This window comes from Emys orbicularis, chromosome 1 (genome assembly GCF_028017835.1).
Source record: "Emys orbicularis isolate rEmyOrb1 chromosome 1, rEmyOrb1.hap1, whole genome shotgun sequence".
NCBI lineage: Eukaryota > Metazoa > Chordata > Testudines > Emydidae > Emys > Emys orbicularis.
The window spans coordinates 168,093,812-168,117,492 of record NC_088683.1 but is presented as its reverse complement, the minus strand read 5'-3'; the positions used below and the strand labels follow the sequence as shown (position 1 = coordinate 168,117,492).

General features: G+C 40.9%; 2 protein-coding genes across 2 annotated transcripts in view; both read left to right on the top strand.

The window, feature by feature from the left end:
• Positions 1 to 14,765, top strand: part of SENP7 (SUMO specific peptidase 7) — an 81,665-nt gene extending 66,900 nt beyond the window's left edge. The window contains exons 16-24 of the mRNA XM_065401666.1: positions 271 to 387; positions 1,655 to 1,774; positions 3,998 to 4,090; positions 6,116 to 6,333; positions 6,857 to 6,906; positions 9,528 to 9,568; positions 9,832 to 9,900; positions 12,984 to 13,134; positions 14,628 to 14,765. Of these exons, the coding sequence (XP_065257738.1) occupies positions 271 to 387; positions 1,655 to 1,774; positions 3,998 to 4,090; positions 6,116 to 6,333; positions 6,857 to 6,906; positions 9,528 to 9,568; positions 9,832 to 9,900; positions 12,984 to 13,134; positions 14,628 to 14,765 (997 nt within the window). The remainder of the gene's footprint in view (positions 1 to 270; positions 388 to 1,654; positions 1,775 to 3,997; positions 4,091 to 6,115; positions 6,334 to 6,856; positions 6,907 to 9,527; positions 9,569 to 9,831; positions 9,901 to 12,983; positions 13,135 to 14,627) is intronic.
• A 5,963-nt stretch (positions 14,766 to 20,728) lies between these two features.
• IMPG2 (interphotoreceptor matrix proteoglycan 2) overlaps positions 20,729 to 23,681 on the top strand; it is a 91,154-nt gene continuing 88,201 nt past the window's right edge. The window contains exons 1-2 of the mRNA XM_065419283.1: positions 20,729 to 20,741; positions 23,274 to 23,534. Coding sequence (XP_065275355.1) covers positions 20,729 to 20,741; positions 23,274 to 23,534 — 274 coding nt within the window. The remainder of the gene's footprint in view (positions 20,742 to 23,273; positions 23,535 to 23,681) is intronic.

Here is a 23,681-nt window from a genome sequence, read left to right as displayed (position 1 = left end):
TGTGAACTTCATAGTAGCTGTGTGAAGAGATGGGAGTGAGGATAACTAGACAAGTAGAATCATTTATATCTTAGGAGCATGTCAATACATCTGCTTGAACTAGCATAAAACAGTCCATAATGATTTTTGTTTAGATAATGTACATCTATGATTCACCCTCGCATTATTTCACCACCTTCTGAACCATAATTTCATGGGCATTAGGAATTTTTTGTAAGTGGCTTGTTAAACCACAGCTCATCTTGTTATAACATCACTTTTGCTTTCTAGTTTGATTGTTTATCCTGCCCCACCCACAAAAGGAGGACTAGGTGTCACAAGAGAGGATCTAGAGTGTCTGGAGTATGGAGAATTCCTCAATGATGTCATCATTGACTTCTATCTTAAGTAAGTAATAAAAGGGAGAAATAAGAATCGTTTTGATAATCTATTTTTGAATGAAACCTAAAATAGTGATCTTTAAACAGTCTGTGATGATTACAATAGAGCAAAGACTTGGCTTAGTTCCAATTTTGGCTGTTATTTTTAGCCTATCTATATTCCCCTGCAGTTAAAGTTGGCTGGATTTCATTCTTCACTTCTCCCCAAAGATACTGTTGTAATCTCTAGATAGAGCAGAATGCCTGCAGTGTTTCCACTCCAGAAATGAACGTACTTTAATGGTGAGTGAAGTAGGGTTGCCAGGTGCCTGATTTGTTACCAGAAAGTCTGGTCGAAAAGGGGACCTGGCGACTCCGATCAGCACTGCTGACCAGGCCATTAAAAGTCTGGTCAGCGGCGCAGCAGGGCTAAGGCAGGCTCCCCGCCTGCCTTGGCTCTTCACAACTCTTGGAAGCAGCGGCATGTCCCCCCTCTGGCTCCTAGGCATAGGAGCAGCCAGGGGTCTCCGCACGCTGCCCCTGCCCCAAGCGTCAGCTCCGCAGCTCCCATTGGCCAGGAACCGTGCCCCCCGCCCCAGCCCTGATCCCTCTCTCGCCCTCCAAACCCCTTGGTCCCAGCCTGGAGCACCCTCCTGCACCCCATAGCCCACACCCCCAGCTGGAGGTTCCAGCTTCCAGGAATTGCTAGTGGGAGTGTGGGCTTTTATGCATCCTGCCACCTTTCAGGAGCTTTGCTGAAGAATAGTATTCTGTGATAAACTAAAAATAAATTCTGCAGCAGGGTACCTGGATTCTGCAGCAGCTTAATTTTAATTAAAAAAACTGAAGGGTTTTACTTAATGAATTAACTATGAAATTGAATAATACAATTGTAATGAATGGGACAATACACACCTGTAACCTGTTATTTCATACTCTTTGCAGGCTTGTTTTACAGTTGCTTCATGTTTTCAAGCTTATTTTAGTAGAAACTTAATTATTTAAATATGAAAGCATTGATTCTGGAGCACAAATCTCAGGCAGAAGGTGGATTCAGTGGGGCTGTGCTCTTAATAACTGTGTTTGGCACTTAGATACTAACGTGATAATCATCCATACACAATTAAAATAGGTTAAATAGAAAATTTTGACATGGCTAGCAGCTATGAAGATAACTGATTACAAAATGTAAGATAACCCTGATGTATCTTAATATTTTTATGAAGATTATTTTGTTGAGGGGGAAGGTAATTTCCACATAAAATAAAAAGCTGCATTTGTTGTTTCTTTGGTAGATATCTCTTGTTGGAGAAAGCACCAAAGCAGCTTGCTGAGCGGTCGCATATTTTTAGCAGCTTCTTCTATAAGTGCCTGACCAGGACAGGAAAAAACTCCGAAGAAGATCCCAAACTGTCGTAAGTTCACTTCCAGATGCCATAATGTCACTGTTTACAAGTAAAGGATTTGGTACATTAACAGACAAGTACTGACAGTCATGGTTTTAATTAGAAGGGGGAAGAAACAAATTAGTAACATACAGTGTTCTCCTGTTATGAATGTTCTCCATGGATCACTCATAATCTTCAATAAAGTGTCCTTGGCATGTAGTATTCTGAGTGTTCTCAGATCTTCCAGATATGCTGCAAGTCACAGTTTAGGTTTGCAGTCATAGGATGGTAATGGTGGATTTTATTAAAGTTTGTCTGTGATGAACATTTGATTATAAATACGAACAGTGCTTTCGCCTTCCTCCAGATTATTTTTCTGAGTCTGGAATTTAATATGCCTTCACTTAGTTTGATTACCCCTCTGTTGAAGATTCATGCAGTTTTGCAGGACGGACCTCAGTTTTTTTCATTGTTCTTTTTAAGCGTAGCACATATAGCTACTCCCTTTATTTATAAAGTTCACATGGTAATCGCATGTTTTTTTGTGAGATAAGATTTCATATTGTGTAAGGGCAGTTCTCTGATATGGAGTCAGATTCTTTCCTGAGAAGTCAAGTTCTCTGAAATTTGCTGTACCTGGCTGAGGAAATTGCCCTCTTTGTTCATTGAGAATGAAATTTCTCTCTCCTAACACACCCACCCAAAATAGCCAAGTTGCTGTGTAACTTCCTTTCTCCCCAGATCCTAGGGTGACTGGAAGGCTGCAGTGTAGTCCCTTCACAGGTACTATTCCTGCCTACGGATTTCAGTAGGACCCCTTCCCACTGCATGCTTCCTGTGCTCGTTTTGAGCTGCACAGTAGTGGATCCTATAGCCCCTCCCCTAACCTGCCCCCAAACCTTCTCTTTACTTTGGTCTGTGCAGAGCCAGCACAGCAACATGCAGGGGGTGCAGAGTTGTTCCATCCCCCTCCTCAGCACTTTGTCCGTACCTTCGCACAGACACTGCCACAGTTCAGGTTGTAATACAGATGGCTTCTGGAACGGGGTGTATTCCACTCAAAGTTGACTAATATGTAGCACTTTACAAATCATTCAGTAGTTTTCACATCATCCTGTGCTAAATTAGAAAACCTGAAAATTTTTTGACAGTCTCCCTTAAAAATGGAACTCTATTTTTTGACTGTAAATTGGAGAGGAAGTATGGTTTAGTAGTTCGAGCATAGAACCAGGAAAGATCTGTGTTCTATTCCTGGCTCTTCCACAATGTGTGAACTTGGGCAAAGCACTTACATTCTGTTGCTTAGATTTTTCGCCTCTATAAAATGGGGTTAGTCAATAATACTGGTCTTCAAAAGGGGTGTTGTGAGGTTTAGTTCATGAATGTTTGTTTGTAAATCATTAAAGATCCTTGGTTAGAAATTGTTCCATGGGCAATTGCTCGGTGCAGGAGTTAGTGGATGAGGTTCTATTGCCTGTGTTATGCGGGAGGTCAGATTAGAAGATCATAAAGGTCCTTTCTGGCCTTAAAATCTATGGATAACCTAGCTCAAAAAAGTTTAACTGAAAAGACTCAGAAAATTACTCAGTATACAGATCAGTCCACCTGTTCTGTAAGTGACTTATCATAGATTCTTGATGAGGTGTTTTGCCAGCCTCTGCATCTCCCCTCTGTAACTGCTCTTGAGATTTTTTTTAAAAAATGGACTTGTTTAAGGTGGGAAGCAGTAGAGTTTATTGGGGAGCTAATTTCCAGCCTGCCACATTAATGTTCAGTGCATTTAAAATACATTCCCTTTAAAGATGTTTAAATTGGCAGAGCCCTTCTTTTCGGACACAGAAAAAGAAATTATTCCAAAATATTTGCTTTGATTTGGTTTTAAGTTAACACAGCTATATTGCCAACCCTAAGCATTCAGAAATCATGAGTCTGGCCCCAAAAATCATGATACATAAAAAAGATATTTAGAGTTCATTTTATTTACATTGTGGTTTTTGACCTTGAGCATACAGTGAGGGTGGGAGGTCACATGTTCAAAATTTTCTCTGCAACAGGGAAGTCTGGGAACGTTTTTTCAATGTCAGCTGAGAGTCTCACATAACTGTATGGCTCCAGTACCTGCAGCTTTAAGAGGAACACCACGTATTGCAAGACTTGCGATAAGTTAATGAACATTGGCAACGCTGAAATCCTTCAGGAGAAAAACCCAAAGAAACAAACCAACGGTAATTGTTGTTTTTGTATTCACAGAGTGGCACAAAGAAGACATAAAAGAGTAAGAACATGGACTCGACATATAAACATCTTTAATAAAGATTACATCTTTGTGCCTGTTAATGAGGAGTAAGTATGACACACACACTTTTGAAACAGTTTTTTGTGGGGCCATTTTCTGAATCTTAAAATTTCAAAGATTTGAAATTTATTCTTGAAGGGAGCAGTGAAATATCCATGGTCCAATATTTTATGGTCCACCAGCAATAGAAATAAGTGCCACTAGAAAGCTAGGGATTCCTGATCCTAGATCGATTTAAAGCACTAAACACCATGCTGTCTATTTAGATCAGGGGTGGGCAAACTTTTTGGCCTGAGGGCCACATGGGGAATAGAAATTGTATGGTGGGCCATGAATGCTCACAAAGTTGGGATGCGGGAGGGGGTGAGGGCTCTGGGTGGGGGTGCGGGCTCTGGGGTGGGGCTGGGGATGAGAGGTTTGGGGTGCAGGAGGGTGCTCCGGGCTGGGATCGAGGCGTTTAGAGAGTGGGAGGGGGATCAGGGCTGGGGCACAGTGTTGGGGTGTGAGGAGAGGCTCAGGAGTACAGGCTCTAAGCGGCGCTTACTTCAAGCGGCTCCCGAAAGCAGTGGCATGTCCCTTCTCCGGCTCCTACGCAGAGGTGTGGCCAGGCGGCTCTGCACGCTGCCCCATCCACAGGCACCGCCCCTGCAGCTCCCATTGGAGTGCCGGAGGTGGCCACTGGAGTGCATAGGAGCTGGAGGAGGCCATGCCACAGCTTCCGGGAGCCGCATGGAGTGGCCCCTGACCCTGTGCCCCAGCTAGAGCACCGGAGCGGGGCCGAGCCGCGTGGTGAGGCCCAGGACCCCGGCTGGAGCGCCAGAGCAGCCCCTGACCCAGCATCCCGGCTGGAGTGCCAGAGCGGGGCTGAGCTGCATGGTGCGCCCCCTGACCCAGCGCCCCGGCTGGAGCACCAGAGCAGGGCAAGCCCCAGATCCCGCTCCTCAGTGGGAGCTCGCGGGCCATTTAAAACGACTCCGGCCCCTGGGCCGTAGTTTGCCCACCCCGATCTAGATGAAGAGCCTGCATTTCCAGTGGTGTAACAGATTAGTCTCTAACTCTAGCAACGTAGGAGATTGGATAAAATGTCAGAACTGAAGTGGGGTAGTAATCTAAATAGTAATCTAAATAGTTTTAGGGTGTGCTCTCATTATGTACCAGGGTTAGAAATGCTTTGGTTGATCAGTACAAACACTCCCAGGACTGTTAAGCTTTTCCACGTGCTGATACTGGCTCGTTGGTCAGCAAGAAAATAATTACATAGACTCTGAGTTTAAAAGTAAAATAAAGATCAATCCTATTCGTTGTGCGGAAAATATAATTAGTTAAAATAAAGTTCCTCCAAATTTTGCATTTCATGTGCATCTGGTTTGAAGAAAGATATTTCCTTGCCTCCAGTAAGCTTTGCTTTGTGGGTCTTTATTGCAGAAAGGGTTTTATTTTTAGGCGAGTTTTTTTTAGTTGTCATTATATACCCTATGAACTTGGGTACTTTCCTGTAAGCAGTTCCCTGTAGAACAATACATAGTACTGCAGTACCGGAACCAATATGTGGGCCTGATTCTATACTGCCCCGCACCATGGAGGTCCCGTTGAAGTTGATAAGTGACATCAGTGGAAGCTGTGTATACAAAAGAGCAGCTGCAGAGTGAGGTCATCTAAATGTGTTCAGGTTGGCGGAATATATTGTGGACTATCTCCATGTTTTCATACCTGGCACTGATCAGTTGATTAGGGTATCCTGAGGGTTTTGTTTTGGTTGTTTGTTTTGTTTTGTTTGCAGAGAGTGTGTGTTGAGAACCAGATAGGAGAAGTACTTGAGAACTAGGAAAGTGAGACTTATCTTTGCAACAGTGTCCTGCTGCAGAGGTGAAAATGAGTAGGAGGATATGTGTATCATTGTGTCTTTCTAAATGAGCATCGTAAAGGTCAGAACTGATAGACATTACAGTGGAGCAACAATGCATTAGTTCCATTAGCTCACTAGTACCAAAGGCTTTCCACAACTTTTAAAGGACTCTTGAATACTGAATTGCTGACCTCTTTTTTTATTTTTTCTCTCATCCCTATGACAGGTCTCACTGGTACATTGCAGTTATTTGCTTTCCTTGGTTAGAAGAAGTGGTATATGAGGACTGTCCAAATCAGGGGTCATTGTGGTCCCAGACTCAGCAATCTCCACTTCAGTCCGAAAAGAAGAGAGAAACAGTTAGAACCAACACAGTGCTGGTCTTCAATGATAATTGGAAGAATAAAGAAGAACTGGATGTAAAGAGCAATCTGCACTCAGAAGGTAGTGGGTTTTTTAAAGAGAGAATGATGAAAAACGGTTAGCTTCAGTAATACCTGAATGCTTTAATGAGGCACTTATCAAAGAAAACTTAATCCTTTGCAAGACTGATTTAGTGGATTTTTTAGGTTACCATATATAGTAAAATTTCCTAATATATTAGGGGCTGTATTGTGTTCTTGATGCCTGTGTGCAACTTTCTTAGACACGAATGGAAGTGGCATGTGCAGATCCACGCATGATATAGTCCTAAGTGAGGTTTCCATACTAGGATCCTGGTCGAACTCCCATGAAAGTCAATGAAAAATCTCTCATTGATTTCAGTGCGAGTTGGATCAGAACCCTAGTGAAGTCCTTCAGCAATATTCAGCCATTCAGACATGTTTGTACCAAAGGGAACTAAAGCTAGCTTATGCTCATGCCGTCTTCTTTACAATGCGGATAGAGCCATTGATCAAGAAATGCAAATATTTCAGCCAAAAAAATAGAAAATAATTGTTATTTTCAATTTACTGTCTCACACTAGGTAAAGATCATCATGCTTCGTCTCCAAACTTGGAGTCAAATCATTATGAAGTAAGTACTTTTCTGTACTGACAAGGAAGAAACTGTGAAGTCTTTAGTGACAATCTGACACTGTCAGATTAAAAATTGCATTTAAAAATAAAATTTAGGACAAAAGTATCTGCTAATGTCCCTTTAGGTAAACAATAACAAGTAGCGGTATATATTGGCTGTATTGGACAAGGAAATGCTTGGGTTTTATTTTTGCTTGGCATAACTAGACTACTTGAATGTCACTGCTTTAAAATAAAATTACATTTTTATAAAATTGACTTGACTCCTATGATTCTACTTGATATTTGCCATCAGGCTCTTCATTAGCAAAGTAGGTTGACTTCCAAGAGAAGTGAATTACATGTGGTGAGGAGGGTAATAATTTCCATTAATGTTTTTAACAGCTCAACCTTGTAAAATTTTACTCTCTCAGAGCAAGTTTTTTTGAACATTGAATGAAATATAATGATTTGTTTCATTATCAATGTCTAGTGAAGAGCAGAGGAGTATGTGTTATATCTGGGCTGGTAAATTTGCATGACTGTTTTGCAAGGTTTACAATCTGTATCTGAATCAGTATTGTTTTTAGGCTGGGTTATTGCTTTCATAGTATCTGAGACATGTTTCCCTGTAGCTTCTTGATTCTGCATCTTCTGAGCCCAATCTTAAGCTGCTGGGCTCTGCTTATTCTTTTAAAGCTTGACAGAGGGGTAATGGAAGATGAGCTTCTTTATGAATCAGAAGTGTCTTTAGGATGGTTGGGTTCTACAGAGCTATCACCTCTGGGACTGGCAGGGAGAGCAAAATGAGGGGGGGAAATGCAGGCAGGCGGATTTTTGTTGATTTTAAGAAAGGGTATGGGCTAGATTGTGGCTCAGTCTAATGCAGCTGCAGAAAGAATTGAAAGGGTGTGAACTCCTCCCATCCCCACCCCCCACGTGACTGCATAGGACTTGGTCAGAACTAGAGTCTGGGCACAAGATGGAAAGCAGAGCCTGAGCGCCTGGTACTCCCTCTTTGAAAGTAATTGGATGAGAAGGGGAAGTACCTCCCCCAGGCACCAGCCAATAGAACTGGTTGGATGCAAGGGACGGTAATATAATGTATGGCTAGTAATGGGCTGATGCAGTATATTCTCCCAAACCTGAAACAGGAGCTCTGGCGAAGTTGACCCAGAGAGGTGCGTCTGAGTCACGGTTCCTTTCCGCAGTTTCTTCTGGGCCATTCACTCCCTCTTTGAGAGTAAACTCTCCATCTAGCCCTTAGTGCTTCTTCGAGTCCCTGTGTGTATTCCACATATGGGTGTACATGTGCACCATGCACCTGAGTCCAGAAAATTTTAGTAAGCAGTGTCCGTTGGTCTGCACACATCCAGTGGAATTCCTCATGCTCTGAACCAAGGGCATAAAGGCCAGTGAGGACTGATGCCTCTCCAGTTCCTTCTTACTGCTGCATGGCTTGAGTCAGAATCCCATGTCTGCTTCGACCTTCCTCTTCTGTAAACCTGTGAATACGATTTGTAAATTGTTTAATGGCGTAATATTTTAGTGTTTTTATAGTTAGTTTAGTTACTCCCCAACCCAGTGAGCTTCTTCCTCCAAAGAGGGACTATGCCAAGAGTTTCTGGGTTCAAGAACTGTCTCCCCTACCCACAGCCACCAGCTCTGCCTCATATCACCATCAAGTGCAGCATCTGCCTCTGTGCCCCTCCCTGAACTCGGGAGGAATGAATTTGCCATCTGTGGAGGTACTTACCTGTAGCTGAAGGTTCTTTGAGATGTGTGGTCCCTATTTGTATTCCACTACTGCCCTTCATTCCTGCTGCTACAGACCATCTCTCGATTCATGGTAAGAAAAGGATCTGGAGAGGCATCGGTCCACACTGCCCTTTATGCCCTCGGTTCAGAACATGAGGAGTTCCACTACACAGGTGCAGACCAAAGGATACTGCTTACTAAAAATGTCCAGAGTCAGGCGCATGGTGCGCATGCGTACCCATGTGTAGAATACGGATAGGGACCACACATCTTGAAGAACCTCCAGTTACAGATAAGGAACCTCCAGTTCTTGTTGGTGGCAGTTACAGTAGAGAATATTTTAAAAGGATGTAGTTACCTTGAAAATCTCACTAATTTGAAAAAGATTTCCCTGTTACAGTACCTAAAATTAGTAGACAAGAAGTTAGTGGAAAAAAACGTTTCTCTAAAGTTTCTCTATTTTTTCAGTGTGTACTTTGTGCATTTGATAGCACTTTGTGGGGTTTCATTGATTCCCCAGTATACTACTTAGCTAGTCAATTTCTCTCTTTATGAAATGATCGCTATAAACATCAACAGGGGAGCAGCAAAAACACTGTTGTTGTTTTTTTTTTAAAGGATTTTTTTAAAAACAAGAAATATTATTTGAGTCCTCTGTTAGAATTTTATCATTTCAAAGTTCATGTTGAAGTCCCTTTTTTGTTTACCTCTCAGTGAAATACATTAATATTTGATTGCTTTGAATGTATCGTAGGTATTTCAGTTTTCTTGATCACTTTGTTACATATTAATTTATCCCATCAGGTGTCACCTAATAAAAATATGAAGTCATTTTGTGCTTTTTCTGGATACAGCTTGTAAAATGTATTTTATGTTTTTCAGAGCTCTTTAAGTAATTCCAAATTAAAGAAACTTTGTAAAAGGTAGGTTTATGCTTTCATGATAATGTAACAACACTTAAGTGTCCATATTCAGCAATTTGGCAGCAACACGGAGCACTTGATTCAGCTTTACACATAATAAGGGTTACCTTTAAGGGTGCTTTGTTCACGTTTCCCCATTGATTCCTTGACCTTTCTACTCATATTACCACTGAAATTAAGTCACAAAATAAAAACCTCTTTTTTCCACTCAACTAATATGCCTAATGAAAGATTAAGCTGATTTTTGTTTTTGCTGTCAACAGGCCTTGTATACTCATCTTGGATTCTTTGAAAGCAGGTTCTCTGCAGAACACAGTTCAGATCTTGAGAGAGTAAGTAACAGTTTTATTCTTGTGTTAGACAGCGACATTATCAAATCAGATTTTAGACCCAAAATGTATGACTTACATTCTTTCAAAAAATTGTGCAAAACCTAAGAAAAATTTCCATGATTTATTTAAAAACAAAACAACAGCCTGCAATGCAAATGTTTGTTGTTCAGTTGTAAACATCTCTCTGCAGGATTGACACAATTACAGGCCTGCTTCAATATTCTAACTAAATATAGTGGGAAAAAAGTGAGAGGTATGCTAGACTTTAAAAAAAAAAAAAAAATCATTTCGGTTATCCAAGGTGTTGTGATAATGCAGGTCAGGAATGTTGCTGTGTAATTCTTTTAAACCTGAAAGTGTTCTTTCTAAATGGCCAGTTTTTCAAAGAGTAGCCTTCAGTTTTGTGAGTGTACAATTACAACATTTCAATAGCATGCAGTTACTGCATTTTTGCACACAGATTAAGTATGATACCTGGTTGAAGGTGGCTAAAAATTTGGTATTACTGATTTAGTCAGATTAAAATATTAGTAGCTGTCTTAGAAGGCAAGAATAAGAACAACCCTGAAATGTATGCAAACTCAGTGCCCTTATATAAAAGTACTTAGGGGAAATATAAATGTATATAATTTTTAAATGATCATATTCTCAAGTTGTTGTCTTGAGTTGGAGTAGTAACTTGAGCTCAGTGAAAACAAAAGCACTACTGTAAGTATCTGTAGGGAAGAAAACTCGATGAGGAATCCTTGGTGTCGCCCTTTCAAGAATTGCAGCGTCATTCTTTGAGTAGTGTTGCACAGAGCAAATGACTAACATAGCATACAAAAAATCTTTTTTGAATCAGTGCCCTATTGACAATATTAAGTACTTGGGGCCAACTGGAATGTGGTTCTTGTTTTTTATTGTGTTTAATTAAAAGAGCAAAATGCAGAAGACCTAATAAAAATGGTCAGTGATGGAGACTCCACCATGACCCGTGGTAAATTGTTCGGGTGGTTAAAAACAGTAATTAACTGTTGGAACAATTTACGAAGGGTTGTGGTGGATTCTCCATCACTGACCCTTTATAAATCAAGATTGGATGTTTTCTAAGATCTGCTTTAGGCATTATTTCGGGGTAGTTTTACGGCCTGCCTTACACAGGAGGTCAGACTAGATGATCACAATGGTCCTTCTGGCCTTGGAAAGTACAAATTTGAGAATAGCATAGAGGACATCCTCCATGTGTAAATCTGTCCCTGTTCACACAGTGTCTTCAGAGCAGTCCAGGGTCCATGAATTTTGCAGTACTATCTTCTCCGTCTTCTCCCTGTCCTGGGACATGCAGAGGGCTGTGCGGAGAGTTCTGCCTAGGTCCAAGGATCTGTGTGTGGAGGGAGAAGGTGGTGTAGCAATATCCTCCTACAATCCTGTCAGTCTCCTGGCAGGAATGAGTCTGGCAGTGTAGCTCCCTCTGTGCATGGAATTTTCCTGTTCAAGGAAGTCCAAGGGTTGCTTGCTGCTGACAGGACAAATCTTCTAAGTATGATTCTACTGGAGCATAGAGACAGTAAGCCAGAGGAGGGCTGCATGGGACCAGGAAATAGGTTTAGTGGAAGAGGTCTCCTATGGAGTCCTGCCATCTGTGAGGTTTGGGAGCTGCATCTATGACTTTTTCCAGTCAGGGGAGGCAAAGCTCATCATATTCACACCCAATGTTAAAATTTGGAGGAATCTCCAATAGGGGAACCTGGTGAACTTCTCTTTCTACAGATTCTCCCCTTCCCCCCACATTTTTTCTAATGGGTTTTCCCATAGGAGAGGGCAGTCGTGCCCATGGTAAATTAACTCTAAACTGGATGAAAATATGAGCGCACAGATCTTTGTGTTAACTAGGGAATGGGCTTCATTTGAACTCTAAAGCCCTTACATCAGTGGTTCTCAAACTTTTGTACTGGTGACCCCTTTCACATAGCAAGCCTCTGAGTGCGACCCCCCTCCCCCTTATAAATTAAAAACACTTTTAAAAATATATTTAACACCATTATAAATGCTGGAGGCAAAGCGGGGTTTGGGATGGAGGCTGACAGCTCACGACCCCCCATGTAATAACCTCGCGACCCCCTGAGGGGTCGCGACCCCCAATTTGAGAACCTCTGCCTTACATTCAATTGGGTGTGTACCTTGTACTTCTCAGTGGCCTACCTTTTCAGGAGCAGTATGGGTTTTGGGTGTTCATTTCTGAGAGGCCTCAGAAGCATTGAATGCTTGCAGCTCTAGCTGAAGTCCAGCAAAAGCTGTGGGTGGTTGGTACTTCTGAAAATCAGACCCAGCATGTCTCAAGGAATCCAAAATTAGTGGGCACTTTTGAACATTTGGCTCGATATGTAGCTATTGCAGTCAGAGGGCAATAGGGGAGCCTTCTGGTGGCTAATCGAACACCTGTAAATTCCAGTGAATGGTAAGAGCAGTCCCCGAAGCCCAGTGGATGCCTGGCATCATCATGTTACAAAGGTTGTTCCTGAAGACTGTCATTTAGTCTTTACCATAGATAGGGTACGCTGTTGAGTTGAAATTGCTGGAATCTAACTGCAAGTAGTTCAGTTTGTTCCTAATTTAAATTATGACGTTAGTTTTATGGTTTGCTTAGCGTGAACAAGATGCTTTTTATTTATTTTTGTGTGTGAGAATCATTTCACAACATGAACCTAATTCACAAATTTTACACTCTGCACAATAATCGTGCAGGATAACTGTAGCTCCTTCAAGTGTTCAAGTTTAAGAAGGGCCGTTGCGTCTTTCTGACGGCTTGAGGAAACCCTGCACAGACGGCTGGTCAGAATTGCCTTCCCATTAAAACTTACCTTGGCTATCTCATGCATGATATAAATTATTTGGTACGGACACGTGTGGGTATAACACAGTACTGAACCATGGAATTATCTGTACATTTTCAAGTGAGTTTTTGTGAGAGGTTGTGGAAGCAAGTTGGTTAGAAAATTGTGGTGTTTACTCAGTACTGTCCTAAAACAGGCAATACCCCAAAAAGGTGAGAGTTTAGGAGGCCATGTCTTGAGTATTTAACTTACTCTGTTTTATTTCAGATACCTGGAAATAGAGTGGGAAGCTAAACGAAAAACACACCGGGAATTCAGCAAATCAACGATGATGGATTTCTGTCCCAGAGTCCCGAAACAGGATAACAGCAGTGATTGTGGGGTATATTTACTGCAGTATGTGGAAACCTTCTTCCAGGTACAGTATAGAAATATTACAAATGTCTGCTTATAACCTTCTTCTGGGTGAAATCCTCAAATCCCTCTGAACGCCTAATGGTGAGGCATAATATATTGTTCCACTTGAGGAAAGGGAGAGAAGATCTACCCTTAACCTGGAGGCAGGGCTGCAGGGCAGCCCCCTCTGTTTTCCTTTGCAGCTGGAGTATAGGCAACTCCCCTTCTACCTCCCTTGTGTAGAGTTTTCTGGCCACTTGATCCAGTGTGGCTTCTACCCTCAGCCTGTCAACCTTGCTGGTGTATTTGACGTCTGTGCAGAGCATGCTTTTTTGGCATGTGGGGGCAGGGGAAGAGGGAACCCTGGCATATTTTTACTGCCCCTTTTCTACATTCCCTGAACCAAAGTCCTGTGCATGGACAGTCTTGTGAGGGGCCTCAGCCCATGGGCAAATTTCTCTGTGCAGAAGAGCATGATAAGCTCCTCCGTAGATGTGAGCCAAAGTTCAGCACTGATCTTTCTGAACAGCTCACTTTCTAGCCACCTGGTGAGGTACTCTGATTCTTACCTTTTTCTCTTCATTATAACTTAATGTTTAGATTTCACATTTTTCTTCCTCTGAATGATTAAATGTGTGATCATTTAAATAAGTAATTCAAAGAAGTTGGTTTTAAAAAAATCTCGTTTTATCTGCCCACAGGCTGGGCTTGTGGAAGCTGATTTTTGGCATCCAAGCATCTGGTTTAGTTAGGACAAGCACATTCTCTGCCCCCACCTCCATTGTCCTTCTCCACCAGCTTAATGTCGTTTAGTGGTCCCAGTGCCAGAGCAAGTATTCTGTCCCAGCCATCTTGTCTGATGCCACAGGGAAAGAGGTCCTGGCTTAACCTGCAATCTCCCCCTCTGGTGTCCTGCTGAACCCTGTAAAGGCATTCTTCATGCTTGTCATTTCTTCACCAGCAGACAATCTGGCAGGGGAGACAGGTGGGACTGTTATGCTGTTAGAAAACTTCATCCTGCAACATACAATTTTCAGGGCCACGTGTGACTAATTAGCTAGTGTGCATAATGTGCGCATGTGTGCTCTCTCTCGCCCCCCAGTGTCACACTTTTTTCCCCTCCTATCCTGCTTTCTTCCCCCTCCTTGCTAATTGCAGAGTGTTGTTTCCTCCCTCTCCATGAATTAAGATACATTCCCAAAGGGCCATGGTTCTACAGATGCTATCCTTTCAGATGGGACTTCCTCCCTTTCTCTGCCTATGTGAGTGTTGGGCACAAGAGATGTCAGAATGTATCTCCCAAAACTGAACCTTTAAAAGGGTCTTATCCAGTTTCCTAAGGCAAACTGCTACGTTGTGTAGCTTATGTCTTATTGTACATTTCCAGTCTTTAACATTGTATGGCGTATAAGCTAGGATAGTGCTGTCCAGTCTCAGCAATAGTGTGCATGGAAGTTAGTGAAAAAGCTGGAAGTGCAAAGATATCTTTTTAAAAACTACTTTTTTTGCCACCAGGATCCTGTTGTTAACTTTGAGCTACCAATGCAATTGGAGCGGTGGTTCCCTCGTCGGGTGGTGAGGAGCAAACGGGAAGAAATTCGAGACCTGATCTTGCAACTGCACTTGCAACAGCAAAGCGGCAGCAGCAGCTAATGAATCTGTTCAGCCAAACCTGGCACAAACGTTTACAATAAAATTGCTGGAAAGCTGCTTAGGAGCATTTATCCTCTTCCTTAAGAGAAAGAAAAAATGCCACATAGTATTTTTGTTCGTTTGTTGTAAATTTATTCTGAGGCTTTATATTTGAATTGTATGGTTAGTGGGTGCAGGGAGGGGTGGGTGTAGATAAAGTGTAAATATGTAATTTAAAATTAATATTTGTTGGCTAACTGAATTTTCACTTGGAATCTGGAAGCAGCATACAGGTATGTGCCGTAAAGATGTGAAAATATTTTAATTCTAAGGAGTGTGTTCCTCACCATTTGTTACATTCATGTAACTCTGGGAGCTGAGTAAGCATATAGGTGTCATATGTGATGCCTCCTTGTTTAACTTGACGACTGATAATATGATCTCAGACCTATTATTGTAAGTTTCCCCAATTTTGCAATTCTCGTGTATAGTATGAATACTATGTATTTTTTAGTTTGAGAATATAGTACTGAATCTCTTTAGAGATGCCTTTTGTGGTATATTTTGTAATAAACTGAATCAGGAGTAACCTGCACCCAACAGGAGATCAGCCTGTTGAGAGTTGAAATTGCTGTTTAAGTGTTTCCATCATAAAACTTATTTTCAAAGGAGTTGAAAACATTTGCTCCAGGGTGAAGCTTGAAGCCTTGCAAGGTGAAAAGTGGACTTTCTTCTATATTTTTAGATCCTTTTTTTCCTTAACCAAATTTTTAGAAAATGGTCTTGATTTTAAAATATAAATACATGCTGGTTGCAAAGACAGTAAATTAAATCCTACTCATCTTACTCTTGTGGGTTGTCCTATTGACTCTGATAGGATGACTTGCATGTGTATAAGACAAGCAAGGTTTGGCCCAGTATGTTGGTTTTAGGGGCTCTAATGTGAAATATATGCACACACCTTCACTCAAAAAAACTTCTTATATGCATATATGTAATACGTCTTAAGAGACTGCATACATATTCCAGTGTCCATTCCTGCAAACAATTAGGTCTGTACATAACTTTACTGATGGGAGTTGGTCCTATTGAATCCTATTGAGTAAAGATACTTGGATGTTTACGAGTTTGAACTGGGCCTTTATTTGATAAGCTAGAACAAGTGAGTGTATATATATTTAGCCAGTTTTTCAAAGAGACATTAGTCACAGAAAGGTTTAATGACCCTTTAATATATGTGTATTTCTCCCATGGTCACTAATGGGAGTTATGTGGCTGTGTTGAGAAGGAGCTTTCTTCTGTTCTCTGTGGTAAGTCAGTACATGTTTCAGAGCTGCCTTTGAAAGAATTGTATTTCAATTAATCAACAACACTTCTATGTTTTAAAGCAGCATTTCAGCTGAGAACCAGAAAAAGTTGGAGCCTTCAAAGCTGAAAGTGAATTGCAGAACTAAAAGGCCAGAAATGTGTTGAATGCTCCTAGAACCGAGGCTCAGGGCCAGATCCTCAGCTGGTGTAAACCGGTGCAACTCAGTTGACTTAATTTACATCATTGGGAGGATCTGGCCTTCACTGTAGGAGTGCACTCAGCACAGAAATGCATTCTGTCTCAAACCAGGAAGTGCTGGATGATTTTATGGGGCGAGGAAAAATATTTCTAAACCAAGTTTCTTTGCTGAGTGCCATTACCTTCTGCCTATCTTCAGCCAACTTAGTGGGAGCAGTCATTATGCATTTCTGGGCTTCACATCATTTCCTTTTTAATTTTTCAGTTGACCTTTTCAAGCTTAAACTATAGCAACTTCATTTCTTATTTGCATGAGTTAAGAGCATCAGTCTCAGCCTCCATGAACATGTGTTGCTTTCCTTACCTTAACCAGAGCATCAGAATGATTATAGACGTAAGTGTTTGTATTTATTGTAGACATGGATAAAAGACGAAGTAAATAAATGTATATGGTCACACTAAGCTTTTTCAGTTGATGGATATTTTTTCTCGTGAGCCTGGTAAAGTTGTATTATAAATTGTTTTTTTTTACTACAGTAAAATTGGTTTTCATCATAAAATAGTACTAGTGCTCTTTTAGTTGGGCTTGTTTGTACATTTTAAAACATAAAAGAAGGGGCAATCTTTTAAAATCACTTTTATGACATTGAGACCTTCCTTACAAATTGATGATGGAAATGTGTGTTGAGAATGCCACTGTTTGATATTAAAAATCTTTAAAAGTTGTTGAACTTGATTGTTCCCTTTTTTTTTTTATATAACCAATGAGTTCAATATAAGCTGGAGTATTTTATCAACTTGTCACTTACCTACCATATCTGTTGTTAACCCATGTGGGGTTTTTTGGTTTTGTTTTGTTTTTTGAGTACTGTAACTTACCTAATTAATTTTGAACACGGCTATTCTAGTTGTTGCTATTCAGCCCTTAAAAAGACATTTTAATAGTTCACAACTCCTTGAGTGAAAAGCATTTAATTATTTTTGAACCAGATTGTTGACCCCAACAAGTCTGTTTTCTGCCGGGTTCAACCAACCATATTGCCTCCCCCTTTGTCTTCCCTGCGTGATGGATGTACTGTGAGTGAGGGGGGGTATGGCCGGAAAGCATTGAGCTCTGGAGATCCCTGCTTTCTGCAGTGGCACTTTGGGGGCCATTGAAGGCAACATAAATTAGAACCACCCTGAGACTGCTCTGACTTGCATCAGGGGCCAAACTGGTACAACCAACTTTGCCCACATGTTCCCTAACCCTCCAGGTCCTGTGTCAAGCACAGTATAGTGGACTAGGGGATTGAGGGCATAGAGTTTAACACTAGTTCAAAAGCTACAGTTCATAGTAAAGTTTATAACTGCGTGTACAACTTTGGCATCAGGATGCTTTACTCTATTTAAAAACCTATAGTTTACAAAATATTGGTCTATTTAAACTGAAGGTCGCCAGACTCTGGCAGTGCCAGGCCAGCAGTGAAAGCAGGTTTCAGAAGATTGCTTGAGTACCAAGAGAATGCTTTGGTACCAAGTCACAGAAAAGTCAATTCCAGAAACTCACCACAAGAGCAACCCAGCAGAAACAAAGATGAAGATATGAGAGGCTGTAGGAAGTAAATCCTTGATTAAAATGTGTAAATGACTAGTCATCAGTAAGCATCAAAGGATTGAGGTAGTCATACATCAAGTGTGTGTTTTAAAAGTGTTTGTGGGCTCCTGGATTTGTCCATTGGAATGGAAGGCATAGACCTCTAGTAATTCACCTATCTTATCTGAGACTGAACTTCTAGGTCTTGACCCTGAAATTAACTCATTTTAGGAGACACATGCTACACCCCAAAAGTGAAAAAGATTGGGGAAATCAGACAGGCAGCACTCTTACCTTGATAATGGCAGAGGCAGGGGATGCTGCATTAGGCAACCAGGGATCCAAATCCTCCTGTTTCCAGATTTAAGATCAGCAACCTAGAGTCAGAAGAAAAAGGCCTCATGGGCTTTAAATATTGTGAAAGGATAAGTGCAGGCATCCTGGCATCATGATTTCACTCAAATTACTGAGCAAGGTAAAATGTGTGCTCTAGATCAACCGCTCCAAAGAGGAGGAAGACTAAGACTACTACACTGGAAAGCTTGTGAGCAGATTAAATTTAGAAGTGTTAGATTAATTTAGTTGACTATTTCATTTCCGAGTTGCTGCTGCTTACTCAATGCACAATAATATGTTGCTGAGAGATTGTCGTATGATTAAGATGTTGTTTAAAGTGTAATCAGACTCCTAGCAATCAAATCACAAGAGAATTTAGAAGCTTAATATTTGAACCATGGAAGAGGGAAAAGACAGGAGGATTCTACAGACACCTAAGTCTTTCTTAGAACTGTTAATCGTTGACATGTTGCCTTGGACATATCTTTATTTTGCATTGTTTATTTTCTGATAAATGATTTTCCCTGTTACGCTCAGCAAAAATTGTGGTTGAAACTTTTCTATGTTTCTATGGTCTGTTTAATTCAGAAAATATATTTGTTTGTTTTCTGTATGCACAACAAATACCAGTAAAGAAATTATTTTAACGCTGTGTGTTAAAATTATGCATTCGACAGGTTTCTGTTGCCCTGCAGAAAAATTGTAACACAAGTAATATACTTGCTTCTTAGCAGTGACACAAAGATAGTTAAAAGGAAAATAAAAAACGTGTTAGAACTTAAATGGCCATCAGAAATGCTAAGGCAGGCTGTGGTTAAAGGTAGGCAAGCTTTGTATTATCCAAATTCTGTGAGTGGAGCTGAGTACCTGACGCTCCTCAACACCACTCAGAATTTGCCCCTCTGCCGTCGTATCTGTGCGAGAAAACTTTGTACCTGTTTTCCAGCCAGAGTGCAAGCTCTAAGACATAGACAGTGCTCAGGCATTTTTACCACTGTGTCATAAAGATGTGCTCAGACTGGGTTTTGTTGGGATGGTCATAGTGGCGGGAGTACCTGAGCCATTGTCTGCATTAGCGTTTGTAGCGTTGATAGTCTAGGACCAACTGCACAGTGGTGGATAATGGGAACAACATTTGCTTGTGTAGATAAGGTATTTATGGGAGCCAACAAACACCAGTGTTGTTGCAAAAAGAGAAAATGTCTAATATACTCAGGAATCTATAATTTGAAAATTTCTAATCTGCACTTTTAAAGGAAGATATGAGGAAAATCTCACTGCTTTGTAATATCATGACCTCTGTTACTTAGCATAAGGAACGTACAAAAGCAAAAGTGACTTATTTGACCCATAAGAACTTACTACAATATCCTAACGTTAATTTGGCTCAAAAATCACTCTGCCCTGATAAAAATAAGCATTGAAGGGCTAACCGACCTACTTTTTTGTTTTCTGGTGGTGTTTGGTGTGTGTTGTCCACATATCCCTAGTAGGAGCCATCTGTTTCCCTCCCCATATGCTGTTCTTGGTCCCTTTCTGCCTGTAGAATATGTTCTTAGGACAGGGTTTCTCAAATTGGTTCATAATGTGGACGATGTTGTAACAATGAGATTGTCTTATGGGCAACTCCCTTCCCATTTGTGATTATGCTGATGATCTTCCATTCAGGATTGCATAACATCCTTGTGATGATCACAGCAATTTCCTTATATGAAAAAATAACATTCGGAACTTATGTAATGTTTTTTTAGTGGCTTTAATGCAGTGTAGAAGCTATAAACAAGAAGAACCAACACAGTAGGACCAGCCAACTCTCTTTGGACCAGGAGCAAGTACTCCACAGACCACAGTTTGGGAGCTTATGTGTTAGGAGCAATTGAGATTGTGGTCAGGATACTTGGATTGGTGGTGATGTCTTGCCCATTTAGTAAGTCCTCATAGTGAACCTTGCCACTCCATGACACATTTCTCCCAGAAAACAGTCTGAGATGGCTTCTGTTGCTGGGTCTCTCTCATTGCACCATGCTATGGCAGCATCCCAATTTGCTCTACTCTAGTTCCTTATTACATTTAAAGTTGCTGACTTGTTAACCAAACAGCTGTTTAGACTTGGTGTCTGTACAGATGCCTTGTTTATACTATTCATAGGTTGGTTAATGTTTAAAAAGAGAGGAGAGAATCAGGGACTGAGCTGCCGTTCTGCTATGCTAAGGACAGGGATATTACTGAGTAAGGTCTGTGCATTGCTATAATCCGATGTAGCAGTACTTTGCTAGCTCTGTCACCTGAAGAAAGAAGTGAGTAGAGACACATTGCTTCATTGCTACCTATGCGGGGGGTGAGGATCTAAGTCAATTAGCATGTTCTTTTAAAGCTTCCCAAATATTTGTAACTAATACAAGTGGAGGAGGAGCAAAGATGTTAATGATGAAGACCTTCCACTGAGGAACTGTTCTTAATATGGATTGATGTTGTTTGGCTAGCGTGTGTAAAATGGAAGGAAATTGAAGAGCCAATGAAAAACGTGCTTAATTAAGTGTGAAAGGTACTGTCCTTGTTAACGACATGACAAGATCCGGTAAAGAGCTTAGCTGGCCAGATTAAAACTAAAAAATTGTCTCCTCAATCCATCTGCTAACTCCAAGGAGCTTGCTTTCAGCACCTTTTGTTATTTCTGAAATGAAGTGGAATACTGTACTTCCTTTGCAAAGAAAATAATCTCCGAGACATTTTGGCTGACTTTTGTTGTGGTTTAATAATAATAATCCTTTTGTCAAAGACAATTACATGTGACGTCAGTAAATTTTCGAGAAGGGAAGGCAACTGACTGTGTGTTAAAAAGGGATTTTTTTCCCCCCTTGCCTTTGTTTTTTAGCCAAAATAAATATGCTGAACTTTCCTTGGAAAATCCATCTGGGTGTCTTGATTTTTGTGTTGATTGAAGGGGATCTTCCAGTATTTACAGGTAACACAACTCTTATCTTCATTCTCATGTCCTTGTTTTCAATGGTTTAATGATAGCACTATATGAACATGAAAACAGCTCTTTAGTTTAACTAAAGTATGATAATATGGAGAACTACATGTGACCAGGTTCTGCTCTGTAATAACAGTGTAAATCGGAAGTAATTTCATTGTCTTCCATGGAGTTACTCTAGATTTACATTGTGGTAACTGAGTACATGTAGCTACAGACTGTTAAATTTTGATATGTGACCCTTTCCAGGTTTTGACCGGCATGAAATTCCAATGAAAGCATTTTTTATTTGTTGCTTTTTCTTAATAACTTACAATGGAAGGTCTTAATATCGGAGATCCTGCAGCTTTGCATAGATGTTTAAGATGTTGTTGTACTTTAGAAAGAATAGGGGTTTACCCCCGTGAACCTAGCCAACATTTTCTTTTCTTTCTCATGGTTATGCACAATCTGGCTGTGGCTTTCCACCCCAGAGGAGGCTGAATTTTGGTGGGTATGTACAGCATATGGGGCTTACTCCTACATACACTGAAATAAAAAGCAAAGTTCCTGTTAACTTTAATGGTGCAGAGTCAGGGCCGTGGTTTTAACAGCACTTTGGATTGAAAGTACTCTATCTATCACCACTATTCCTGTAGTGAATGCTTCTGATACCTTATTATTCTTCCTCTACCTCACTTTGTCTGCTAACGATATTCCCCTGGACTTGTAGAATTGGATAGTTTTGGGTCATCTGACTATATGATAGAGAACTTTGCTGACTATGGTTACCACTAGACAGGTCTCTTCCAACACCCCCCCCCCCCCCATGAGGTTGTGGGCTTTTTGTATTTGGGAGCTAATTAAAGATAAAAGTAAAACAAGTTAAAGCCTTTAGGATAATCTTTTTCTTTGTTTACTGTGCCATGTGTTGATGAACTACATGGGGGAAGGAGATATAATGGCTGACTGTTGATATGCTTCACAATTCAATCCAGAGATATGAAGATCAAACAACATTTGTGTAGAAAGGGAGCATGCAATAGAGAGCACATCTCTACCCCTTAGCTTAATTGTTCTCTTTCCTTATTTAGACTCTGAATCAGCAAGCCTTTAAGCACACGTCAGTTTTCTCAGAGGGGTAGTTCCGCTGACTTCAATGGGCCAACTCGTGTGTGTATATATATAAAGGTTAAACATGTGCATTGGTGTTTGCAGGATCAGGGTGATAGTGCTGATAATTCATTATCAAGATGCTGCAAAGAAGTTAAAATTATTTAAAATAAAGACAGGTCCAGCCAGCCATCGTCAGGACAGAATATTTGGGGTAGATGACTTGTAGTGTGTCAGAAAACCACTGGGCATAAAAAGTTGCCAGCTCTAGTGGTAGCTTTTTTGAGGACGCCTACCTATTTGGAACTAGATTTCGACCTTAACTGGCAACATGAGAGAGGCCAAGGACAGAATGGGCTGTAAAGACCGAACTCCCCCCACCTGGTCTCTCCCGGTGAGGAGTGAAGGTTTTTGGAGCAGCAATGCTGGGGAGGCTTTTGCTGCTATGGCCTATGCTGTTGCCTGTGCTGTGTGTAAATGGAGTACTTGAGTTTCCATGGTGGTCAATATAGCACTTTCCACAATGCCAGCACTAAATTCACATTTAAATACAAATTCGTAAGCAGTTTTTCAGTTGAGACCATTCCCTCAGGAGGTAAAACCCTGGGCTTACCTTGATTTAAACTTTTGCCAAGTGATCATGTGAAACTAATTGCACGATGAACCAAACAAATGAAAATTCAGCTAGAAGGTATACATTCCCTTGATAACATGGTAAATTCAGAGGAGCTGGGGAAATCACAAACACCTTTCCTATGATAAATGCAGCTCATTCTCTGCTACCTTGCCCACTTGCACCAATGCGTCTGAGAGGAGAATTGGGCCCTTTTAAAATGACTAATGAAAAACCAAATCCCTTTTGGCCAAATTCTATGGTTCTTAATCAAAACTCCCACTGAAGTCAACTAGAGGTTTGCCCAAGTTAAGGACTGGAGGATATCAGCTATAACCGTACTGCCCAGAAATCCAGGGCAGTGGTGTTGGGATATATAGATGGTGTAACTCTGTCAGCTGAGTCTTGCATATGGTTTAATTTTACAGCAGAAACTTACTCCGCTGCAGAGGAAATCAAAGGTAAGGATGCTAGACCAACAACTCAACCCAGTGGCTGGCAATTAGTAAACACTTCCCTGTCTCCTGAGTCAAGACAACATACTGAATTCACAGGAAAGGAACACCTCAACAGGCGTGTATTGTTTCGAAGGAAGAGGTCCATCCTGTTTCCTAGTGGAGTTAAAATTTGTCCAGATGAGACTGGTGAGCAGGCCATTGCCAACCATCTGAAATACTTCAAACTCCGAGGTAAGTGAGCGCAGGGAAGCTGACACAGTGCTTTATAGCAGTGTTACGGTAAGTAAGGATGCAACCATTGCATGTTTAATAGATAATTGATTTTAAAAAGTGTGGTATTTGTTATAAACATTAATACTTATCATACAAAGAGGCCCT